General features: G+C 39.8%; 1 protein-coding gene across 1 annotated transcript in view; it reads right to left on the bottom strand.

The window, feature by feature from the left end:
- Positions 1-2,350: 2,350 nt before the first annotated feature.
- Positions 2,351-12,197, bottom strand: part of SCARB2 (scavenger receptor class B member 2) — a 77,924-nt gene continuing 68,077 nt past the window's right edge. Inside the window, exons 8-12 of the mRNA XM_049885968.1 lie at positions 10,507-10,625; positions 9,422-9,495; positions 8,758-8,809; positions 4,094-4,252; positions 2,351-2,669 (exon numbers count right to left, since the gene is read on the bottom strand). Of these exons, the coding sequence (XP_049741925.1) occupies positions 2,631-2,669; positions 4,094-4,252; positions 8,758-8,809; positions 9,422-9,495; positions 10,507-10,625 (443 nt within the window). The 3' untranslated portion in view covers positions 2,351-2,630. The remainder of the gene's footprint in view (positions 2,670-4,093; positions 4,253-8,757; positions 8,810-9,421; positions 9,496-10,506; positions 10,626-12,197) is intronic.

Genomic DNA, 12,197 nt, shown 5'->3' with positions numbered 1-12,197 from the left:
GTTAAGAAGTTGGCTGCTAACCAAAAAGTTGGCAGTTTGAATCCACCAGCTGCTCTTTGGAAACCTTATGGGGCAGTTCTTCTCTGTCCTATAGGGTCACTATGAATTGGAATCGACTTGATGGCAAAGGTTTTTTTTCCTATATATCTTTGGGTGATAAACAGAAACAGGCACAAGGAGTTCCCTTGTGACATACACCAGCTGAAATCAGATTTGGGATTCCCAGGGAGCACAAATGCTAGGAGTCATCAAGTGTCCTTATACATGAGGAAATTTGTAACATATTGAGCTGGATATTTATGACTGATCTGGATTTGCTTGATTGCAGAAGTGAGATGCAATAATTTTAGCCCAAATGTACCTACAAACAAAACATCTAGTACTTCTCCAATAATTCTCAGATCCTACCAAGACCTTTTAGGGGAATCTGTCTGCAATTTTTTTTTTTTTTTGGTTCACTTGGATGCATAACTGGAGTTGTTTGTGCAGGTAGATTATTTGGGATGAAGTGTCAGCAAAGGAGCAGGGAGAATGAGACAGGGAATGAAGCAAAGTTAATAAAGGCAGGCTACATGGTGGGTACCCGGGCTCACAGGGCTCAACCCAGGCTGAGGAACCATGTAGAATAACCCTAACAACTGTCCCTCTGAGGACTGGGGCATTTATCAGTTGACTCCTGCCTCCTTTGGTTGAAGTTGCCCTAGAGGCATTAACTCCCCCAGGCTCCTATGCTGGGCTGAGGGGGCTTCAGGGGCTCTGGAGAAAGCCCTGAAGCAGAAAAGCAGAGTGAGGGACACACCTCAAGTGGGACTTGTCAGTCTGCCTATGACCGTGCCCCACAGCTGAGCTGAAATCAAGGGGTATGTATGAGTCAGGGCTGCATGTGTTAAAAGGACAAAGAGCATCTTTCAAATGAAACTCCACAGCCAACTGGGCATCTGATGACACATAACATACAAGTTCCAGTGCAATTTCATATAAACAGCAGTTTTTTATTAGTGAAACATTTCATTTGCATTAACAGTAGAAATAACCGTGTCAAGAATCACATGAAACGAACCAATTGTATCAACTACATGAAGAACATTCTGATTAGTGTTCTCTTTACTCCAAGAGAGTAACAAGCAATTTACTCCAGTAATGCCTAGAGCACCAAGTATGAGTCATCTTTTGCAGAACTCATATCTCAGTCAATTAAAACGGAAAAAAAAAAAATTAGGCTCCCTTAAATAAAAACACCCATATAGATTAGTTGTGTAGTACTTTTCCATTTGACTATCAGTGATTTTTCTAAAATATAAGGAAATAAAGTCTAGTGTGAAAATCCTGGAGCTAAAAGTGGCAAAGCCCATTTCCTGTTCTGTGCCCAACTCCCAATTTTCCCCAAGAGAAGTGAGTTAACCTCTCTGTGTCTTAGCTTTTCCCTCTCTAAACTGAGTATCCTAACACTGGATGCTTGTATTCTGCAATGGTGATAATGCTGACAATCACAAAGCCTTTCGGGACGTTTCCACAATAATGGCTGCAAGAGAAGAAGCCTGAGGAACAGTTTCTTAATTTCACCCTAAAGCTAAATAGGTATATTCTTAACCAATTTATAATTCTGGCTGCAGTTTATGGGTTTGCCACAGACACTCTGAAGGGAAATATCAAGTATGATCTTAAGCAAAGTACCAGAAAACCTGTTGCTGTTGAGTTGATTCCTACTTATAGTGACCCTATAGGACAGAGTAGAACTGCCCCATAGGGTTTTCGAGGAGCGCCTGGTGGATCTGAACTGCCGACCTTTTGGTTAGCATCCATAGCTCTTAACCACTGTGCCACCAGGGTTTCCTTTAGGCGAAGTAACTATTATGAAACAAATACAGAAATAATCAATTGTGTTTTTGCTCTGTGGTGAAAAAATCCTCAGATGCTTATCACTATTAACTCATGGGTCCCTCTATCACCCTATCCCCGACTCACCCTACCCAACCCTTTCACCACTTGATTCCTACCCATTATAAAAGTAGTCAGAAAACTGTTATTTTCCTGGAGGGATTATGAACTGAAAATTAGCACAAAACACAATATGTAACTTTTTAAAAAGAGGAAATCAGATGCATTTGACTGATGTATGGGATGAAACGATCCTTTTACCCTGGATTCCGAACTCTATTACTTTGCTTTGGGGGTGAAATGAACAGAGGAATAAAACATAAAATGGTATATATATATTTTGAGCACACAGCTTGGTGTCTGAAGCATACAGAATAAGGTTAGAAGAAGTAGTATTAACAAGTGATGCAGAGACATAACCACAACAGTGGTGACAAAATTCTGGAGCTACCAGCACCCAACAACAACAACAAAATTGTAAGAGTTTATTAAATACTTGCTAGACACATGAAAAACAAAACAATTTGTCAGGGACCACATGATTTTATAAAGCATAATGGCCAACCATGTCAGCCTGTTCTTTATCTTTAACCTGCTGGCCAGAATGTTGTCATCACCTGCCAGCACCGGGTTCTCTCTCTGTTCTCTACAATAGGCAACAAGCCTGTGAGGATGCTGAAGATTTCCCCATGATGTGGGCCAGGTCAGGACAGCTCACACAGTTCCTTCACCAACCCAAGCTCAGATGATGGTTAGGTTCGTATGAGGGGTGCTCTCTCATCTGCCGTTCCCTGAAACACAGAAGAGATAGGACAAGGAAGTTAGGTGTTCATTTCAGAAATGTCTCCCTCAAGGTGAAAACTCAGGTTGTGGTGGAAGGGGGAGGTGGGAAGAGAGACTAATAGCAAGGCCTATTTCTTTTTGTTCTTTAAGATGCAGACCTAACCTTCTCAAGGAGGCCTTCCCTGGCCACCTCCAACCCCAATACTGGAGCCTACCCTCTGTGTTTAAGCAAGCTATAACAATTACCACACTCATTGAATTTGCCTCCATGCTGGCTTGAAACCTATTAGAGAACAGTGTGTGGAAGATGGTAGGTGCCCAATAATTGGTTACTTATCGAATACTTGAATAAGGTTAATTGCAATAGCAGTACAACATTTACATAGGATTTCAGTGACTCTATAATAAAGTCAAACTGGAAGATCCTCAGATAGAAATGGCAAAATAGTTTGTCTCACAGCTAATTCCAACTGAAGTGACTAGCATGGTGTAAGAAACATGATGGAAGAATGTGGAAGGTAGGAAAATCTGAGCTAACATTACTCAGATGGTTTCAATCTATTTCATTTTCTACTTCACATTTACCTCACAGTTGAGGTAGCTGGGGAAAAAGAAGTCTTTGCTGGCACAAAGGGAAGCTGCTGTGAATTTAAGAGAGGCTTCTAGAGAAAAGTCTCATTGAAGGTCTTTCACTGGTCTGCTGGTCACATAGGAAGGCCAACCTAAGTGCTTCTCCCATCCACTTGGGGTTGTTCCCATTCCTCCAGGAAAATGATGACTCCCATGCTCCAATCATGCAATAATAACTCAATAGTAGGTACCCTCTGATACATCAGGGATTCTTTCCAGGCAGGTCTCCAGTTACCTAGCTGTGTAATCTTGGAGCTATTTTATCATGTTTAATCATAACTAATGTTTATTGAGCTACTATACGGTAACACTGGGCCAAGTGTTTTATGTGTCTTACATCTTCTAGTCTTCACAAAAAACTCATAAAATAGGCTCTATTATTACCCCCCCCCCCCCATTTTACAGATAAAGAAACTGAGGTACAGTTTTTACGGTCACACAACTATTAAGTGTCAGACCTGGGATTTGAACCCAGGTAATCTGACACCAAAGCCTGGGTGTTTACCCGGCATTTATTTTTTTTCTTCTTTCAGGTTACTGTTTTCACAGACGTACGATAACCAGAGATTCCATTCCCACCAAGAGAGCCTCAAATACTAGATGAGACCATTCAATCACTCCACCTTATATGACACACTTTCTTTGCTTCCCATTTGGTGCAGTAGCAGTATAACCAGGAAATCATTGTGCCCAGCATAAAAGCCTAGAATCCTTTCTAAAGAGCCAATTGACAGCCCTTCAATGAGGAATTCTTCCAGTAAAATTATTCAGTAAGAGAGAAACTTTTTCAGTTACTACTTACCTCATCCATGGATCCCTGTCCTCTGCATGCAAGCCCGGTAAAGATCAAACCAAAGAACACACCCAGCGCCATGATGATGTAGGGTATGTTGGTAATGATCAAGGTAGTGTTAATCACAGACTTCAGTCGATTTGCAGTCACTTTATCAATGAGAACACTCTAGAGAGACAAGAAAATATTAAGCCCTTGATTATTAAACATCCAGGTATGATTTTTTTTCTGTGTCCTTCTTCCAAATTGTTAAATACAATTTGGGAATGTCCTCCTGTTAGCAAACCAGATATACTGAGAATCCATTTATGAATTAGAGTAATCAAATGAAGTATTTATTCATTAACATCTACTCTTTTGTTCTGAAGACTTTTTTTTTTTTTTTTTACTCTCAAAATATGTTGGGAAAATGAAGGGAAAAGTATTTAGAAATATCAACATCATTTGTTTTCTGTCAAACTCCAACTCATCTTTCAAATCCAGCATGGTATAACTTCCTTTCAGAAGTCTTCTCTGGCTACCTCATGTCTAGTTAAAAATCCCTTCTCTGCACTTCTATTTTGCTCTCTAAAATCCTCCATCATTGTTCTTGCACTCTGCATCGTAATGGTCTGTTTACTTGTTTGTCCCCCTACCCCCCTCCACCCTACTGTGAGGTCTCTGAAGGCAAGGTTGATGACTTTTATCTCGGGAACCTCAACACTGGATATAGTACCCAGGACACGGTAGGTGCTCAATTAATGCTGGTTGAGTGAATGAATGAATGACTAAAATATGCTATTAATGGTAAATACAAAGGATAATTTCCCTACTGGTTAAAAAAATAAACAAACAAAAAACTCCTAAATCCATTGCCAGTCTAGTCAATTCCGACACATAGCAACCCTATAGGACAGAGCAGAACTGCCTTATAGGGTTTCCAAGGAGCACCTGGTGGATTCAAACTGCTGACCTTTTGGTTAGCAGCCGTAGCTCTTAACCACTACACCATCAGGGTTTCCCCCTACTGGTCAGATAGAAACAAATCAGGACCAGAGATCTTAAAAGAAAGTCTTCACGGAAGTTGTGAGGCTAACCAGAATTCCAGAAGGTGTTGGTAACCAAGGAAATATACTAGAACAATGCTTTCTGTACTCAGAGCGGAGGAATTATCACTTTAAATTGTCATGGTTGAGGTATGTACACAGCTAATCTCATAAAAATTTTCAGCAGCAAACGGGACATTTGGCTTACTTTAGGCTACTTTTGAGGAGTCCCTGGGTGGTGCTAATCAAAAGGTTGGTGGTTCAAATCCAACCAGAGGTGCCTTGGAAGACAGACCTGTTGATCTGCTTCTAAAAGGTCCCATGAGTCAGAATCTACTCAAACTGGTACTTCTACTAACTGGCCAAGGCCTCTGTGCCAGAGTTTCTTCCTCTGTAAAAAGTGTCATGGGGAGTAGGCAGTCTCCAACTCACTTCCAGGCCTAACATTTTATGCTTCTAGAGAAAGGCAAGTCAAGTTCTTTCCAGAAGGCAGCAAAAGCACAAGGCTTCACTCCATCATTTTCTAGTCTCAATCTAGTCTTTGTTAAAAAGCAAAGCAAAACTTAGGGATAGAGGGGACTTCAAATATGCCATGACTATTTTTTTTTTATGAACATAATACTGGCAGAACAGGGTCCTTCTGCCTTTTTAAAAAGCCCTACTTCCATGCCCTTCCCCACATATAATAACTATGATGACCCAGGTACAATTGTACATACTCCTATGAATTGGCAAATACTGCCTGAATTTTTCCTATGAAACAATTAAAGACTTGTCTTGGAGTTATTAATCACAAGTTTATAAAGGTAGCTATCGATATAATGGTAAATGGAAAAAAAAAAGGATATAAAGCTGTATCTATAGTATGATATCAACTATGTAATATCGCAACAAGAAAAATACTAGGAAACAACATATGAAGATGTCAACTGCATTTATTTCTAAGAGACAGGCTTATTAGTAATTTTTTTTTAATACCCCAAGAATGCTATAAACACCACGTTAGTTTTATGGGAAGAACATTAATTTTAAAAAAATTTTATTTTTTTGTTCTTGAGAATATACACAGCAAAATATACACCAGTTCAACTATTTCTACATGAAAAATTCCGAGACTCTGATTACGTTCTTCAAGTTGTATAACCATTCTCACCCTCCTTGTCTGAGTTGTTTCTTCTGCATCAACATAGAGTCAAGTTGCTGTTGTCACTATGATCCCATATAAAACCAAAAACCAAACCCACTACCCTCGAGTCAATTCCGACTCATAGCGACCCTGTAGGACAGAGTAGAACTGCCCCATAGAGTTTCCAAGGAGTGCCTGGTGGATTCAAACTGCTGACCTCTTGGTTAGCAGCCGTAGCACTTAACCACTACACCACCAGGGTTTCCAAACAGATAGTTCTTAAAAGAACTTAGTGCTCAAGACAGACTTTTTTAATTGGTTCAGCTAAACTGTTGTTTGGTTTTAAGTCAATCATTTTTTTTTCTTTTTTATTATACTTTGGATGAAGGTTTACAGCACGAACTTCTCATTAAACAGTACGCATATTGTTTTATGACACTGGTTAATAGCCCCACGACATGTCAACACTCTCCCTTCTCAACCTTGGGTTCCCTATTACCAGCTTTCCTGTCCCCTTCCACCTTTTAGTTCCTGTCCCTGGGCTGCTTTGCCCTTTAGTCTCGTTTTGTTTTATGGGCCTGTCTAATCTTTGGCTGAAGGGTGGCCCTCGGCAGTGACTTCATTAAGTGAGCTAAGAGAGTGTCCGGAGCCCATACTCTTGGGGTTTCTCCAGTCTCTGTAAGGCCAGTAGATTTGGTCTTTTTCTTTTTTTTTTGTGAGTTACAGTTTTGTTCTACATTTTTCTCCAGCTCTGTCCCAGACCCTCTATTATGATCACTGTCAGAACATTCACTGGTGGTAGCTGGGCACCATCTCATTGTACTGGACTCAGTCTGGTGGATGCCATGGCAGTTTGGCTTATTAGTTGGTTTTAAGTAAATCATTTTTAAAAAAGTTGTTTCTGGAAAAAAATTTTACAACACGTTCTTGAGTGAAGGAAAGCAAATTAAAAACAATATGTCAGTATGACTCAGAGTTTTGTGAAGAGCGCTTTTAATTTTTCCTTTTTGGATCATCTCTTGTTACTAAGTTTTCTACAAAGAATAATGTTTTTAGGGAAGAGATAAAAATAACATAACTTAAAAAAAATGCTGCTATTGAGGGAGCAGGAGAGCAGTGGGATGCAGACCCCAAATTCTCATAAGACCAGGCTTAATGGTCTGATTGAGACTAGAAGGACCCTGGGGCTCATGGCCCCCAGACCTTCTCTTGGCCCAGGACAGGAACCATTCCCAAAGCCAACTCTTCAGACATGGATTGGACTGGACAATGGGTTGGAGAGGGATGCTGGTGAGGACTGAGCTTCTTGGATCAGGTGGACACTTGAGACTATATTGGCATCTCCTGCCTGGAGGGGAGATGAGAGGGTGGAGGGGGTTAGAAGCTGGCGAAATGGACAAGAAAAGAGAGAGTGGAGGGAGAGAGCGGGCTGTCTCATTAGCGGGAGAGTAATTGGGAGTGTGTAGCAAGGTGTATATGGGTTTTTGTGTGAGAGACTGACTTAATTTGTAAACTTTCACTTAAAGCACAATAAAAATTATATAAAAAATGCTGCTATTAATAACAGAGGTTTGCCAATGGGGAATTTATTTAGAGGGAAAAATCTGCCTTTTTTCTTCAAAACTGGATGGAAGAGAGGGGGAAATTGAGGAGATACAGCTACAATAGATGTGTTAAGTCATTTAGAAAAGACTTTATCATAGGTGTCTTAAATAGTGGGGGATTTCTGAGCTTTGAGAATATACTTTTATTTACAAAACTTTATACCTAACATTTAGGGACAAAATTTCTGTGGGTAGATTGTGGACAAAATATTTCTTCTGGGAAACACTTTTCATTTGAACTAAGATAGAATCTGTTTTCTATAATTCATTATGTTTGCCTACAGAAGTAGAAAAAGCTCTATTCTATGACGACGAGTAAGAGAATCATATGGCACTGAAATTAATGGGAATGTATCATTTTATGTAATCTTTTATTTAACCGCCTTCCACAAAATTTTTATGCAATGTTGCCAATCATCTTAATTTTAATCCCTTTTCCTTCTCCTCAACTAATAAACAGTAATTGATAACATTTTACAAACTGGCAAGGTTTCAAAGGAAGAAGACATGCAAAGAAAAGCTGTATACTGAACATCTGAGGTGGGCTATCTATCCTGTTTCAATAATGTCTGACAATGCTTCATTCCACCTTTGCATTTTCTTCTTACATAAGCAGCTCCCCAAGAGGGAGTTTCACCCAAACAACAATCTTGAGAAGGAAAATTTTTCTTACTGTCATTTCTGCAAATTATACCTCAGACACAGGCAGGTTCATGAAAATATTTTAATAAAAAGTTTCTAAGGGCAAACAGATTTATAAAAACCATCTTTTCTCTTTTCTCAAACAGATTTATAAAAACCATCTTTTCTCTTTTCTCAGCTCTTCAACTATACAGGTCTATAACAGCAGACATCATAAGGGAAGTTTTTCAATCCTGGACAGCTAAAACATACCTGTGCTGAACTCCTAAGACTTACCTCGTTAAGATACATCACTGGGAAAACCAGCGTTCTCATGTTTCCAGTCTCACTATAAAGATAAAGGATGAGATTATTTTACAGACATCATCACACCACATTAGTGGCACACTCTGGAGGGGCATGTTTATATAACATCCCAGGACCTATTTCATTACATTACCCAAATTTTACTGCTGGCTTATTGGTTATCTTTGCAAACACATAAAATCTCATGCAAATACATATAAAATCCAATATTCTTTGTCAGTCTAGGAATTCCAAGTGCTGCACATTTATGTTAAATATAATAATCAAAACGTAAGATGCTGAAAGCAAATTCATCAAAATGATTACTGTTCTCCTAATACTCACCACCAGGAAGCTACATGCTACAGAAAAATGCTGCCATCCCTCAGAGTGGTTTGTAACCAGACCACCTAAGTACTATCTTCAGAACCACGCATTTATCCTATGCTAGTTCTACGCATTTAATCCTCACAACAGTCCCTGCAGTAGGTATTTTTATTCTAGGTTTACAGATGAGAAAATTATGGCTCAGAGAAGCTATGTAGCTTTCCCAGAGTTAGAGAAGGTGGGCTATACTCCTCCTGACACTGATCCCACTAGAAAGTCAATGTAGCAAAACTATCCTCTGCCTCTGTTAGAAATAAGCAAAACTTACACAAATTCATCTAATTTCCTGACATAAATGTTGATTTGGAACCTCTTGGCTGCTCTTAGGATAACTCCAGTCAACTGCAAATCAGAGAAGTAGAAAGAAAACATAAGGGCTTAGTTAAAAACCACAAACAAAATTTTACAATACAGTATCAGTAGAGTGTGCTTCTGATAAACTGGGTGCCTGTTACCATGTTTGATATGCAGAGTGGGACAAGGAAGAACTGATCCCCAGAACAGAATGAGAACTGTCGATTGCTTTTGGTGCCTGATAAACCAATGCTTCTGAAACTCTCAGGTGAGTCCTTGGGGATCGTGTTAAAATGCAGATTCAGATTCAGTAGGTCCAGGGTAGGGCCTGAGTTCAGCATGTCTGACAAGATCCCACGATGCTGCGGTCAGCAGGCTACACTTTGAATAGCAAAACCCTGGAGGGGTTTTAAATCCCAAGAATGAAGGAATATGGCCTTCAGATACGTTCTACAGTGAAAGGCTCTCGCGTGATGAAATGATATTCAAGTCTATTCAAATCTTTTCAGAAATGGTTTAATTTTTCTTCTTTATTATTAAAGGATTAAAATACATATACATATCTCATGCTTTTTAAATTAATAATCTCACATAATAAACTCTCAGAAGTACCTATAGAATACCGTTTTGCCAAAAGTGACTGAAGATTACATACGTATGTAAATTTTAAACAAGATATTTCTGGCAGTGAGTAAGCAGAGGGTCATCTTCAACTTTGCTGACCTGTGCCCCATGGGAGAAATGAATACACGCTCAGGTTCAAGGCTGGTGACAGACTAGCCAGATTACATGGGTCCAATCTCAGTTGTCTCCAATGGCTGAACTTACACTGTTGCTTTTTTGTTAAAGCAGGTGGGCTGGTATTTTCGTATATTAGATCCACAGAATTGAGCTTTCTAATTACAGGGTTATGAGACTATTCATTACATTTCACTGAGCAGAGTTTTCCCAAGGGAGAAGGACAATATATTTCTAAGGAGCGCTCAGAACTAACCCACTGGACACTGTATAGACAGAATAACACATAGGCTTTGTCACCAGGAAGCAGTGCATACTCACAGGATTAATGTCCACAAATGTCTCATGATATTCCTCATTCGGATGCAAGCCTGCTATGGCAGAAAGAAACTTCTCATCTGCTTGGTAGAAGTGTGGGAAAGACATAATGATGGGTGCACCTACATTTTAAGGAAAACAATGAGAAAATAAGTATAAAATTCCTGATCACAAACCTGGTCCCTAAGGAAAAAAATATAGCATGGACTGTCAGAAGAATGAACAAGTCTGTCTTGGAAGAAGTATAGCCAGAATGTTCCTTAGAAGCAAGGATGGTGAGACTTCATCTCACATACTTTGGACATGTTATCAGCAAGGACCAGTCCCTGGAGAAGGATACCATACTTGGTAAAGTAGAGGGTCAGCGAAAAAGAGGAAGACCCTCAAGGAGATGGATTGACACAGTGGCTACAACAAATGGTCTCAAGCATAACAATGATTGTGAGGACGGTGCAGGACTGAGCGGTGTTTCGTTCCATTGTACACACAGGGTCGCTAACACTGGGAACCTACTTGACAGCACCTGACAACAACATACATAATGAAACATGGGGATGAGGGATAAAATTCCACTCTACACATCCCAGCTCAGGATTTATACTTCATTTTCTGAAATCTTATTCACTTCAAATTATTTTACTCCACAATATATATTGAAGGCCTGACTACTTTATTGTTCAGCATTTACTGAACCTATACAATGTGTCAAGAGCTGTATATACACTATTGTAATTAACATTCCCAGAAGCCCTATAAGGCTAGAGTTATTATATTTATTTTACAGTTGAGAAAACTGAGGCTTAGAGAAGTTACAGAATTTACCCAGGGACATCCAGCTACCGTGATGGAGACAGAATTGTGATTCAGTGAGGGTTCTCTCACCTCAAAGCACTTGTGTTAACTACAGTCCTTTAGCAGTCAGTGGATGTCTTTTTTGTTTGTTTTTCTGTTTTCATTTCGTTGTTTTACTAAAGATTGACCTCGTTCTCCTGAATATGCTGATGCAGAAAATTTTTAAGACTGCCTAGTCATGCTATACACTCAAACTCCGATGAGATAAGATCTGCCCACATGAAGGCTTTGGGTTTTCGTTTCTTTTTTCTATCCATTTTAAGAACCAAATAGGGAAACAAGTTATAAAGGAAGCCTATCCAAGAACCTCACCACCCATCTGTTTGTTGCACTGTGGTGGCTTGTATGTTGCTATGCTGCTGGAAGCTATGCCACCAGTATTGCAAATAATAGCAGGGTCACCCATGGTTGGACAGGTTTCAGTGGAGCGTGCTTTCTAAGACACACTAGGAAGAAAGACCTGGCAATCTACTTCCAAAAAATTAGCCAATGAAAACCTCATGGATCACAACAGAACACTGTCCAACTCACTTGCTTTCAACATGTCATCATGAAGGATCAATCACTAGTGGAGGACATCATGTTTGGTGAACCAGAGGGCCAAGGAGGATGAGAGAGACCCTCAGTGAGATGGACTGGCACAACAGCCACAATGATGGACTTGAACATACTGGAGATTGTGAGGCTGATGCAGGATTGGGCAATGTTTCATTCTTTTGAACATAAGGTCACCATAAGTCAGTGTCAACTCGATGGCAGCTGTCTATTGAAGAGGAGAGAGGGACCCAATAATTGCTGCCAGGGAAATACGTTTTTGGAGAAATGAGCTAATTGGCAGGTAA

This window comes from Elephas maximus, chromosome 5, assembly GCF_024166365.1.
Source record: "Elephas maximus indicus isolate mEleMax1 chromosome 5, mEleMax1 primary haplotype, whole genome shotgun sequence".
In the NCBI taxonomy this organism is placed as follows: domain Eukaryota; kingdom Metazoa; phylum Chordata; class Mammalia; order Proboscidea; family Elephantidae; genus Elephas; species Elephas maximus.
This window is presented reverse-complemented; position numbering and strand designations above follow the sequence as displayed.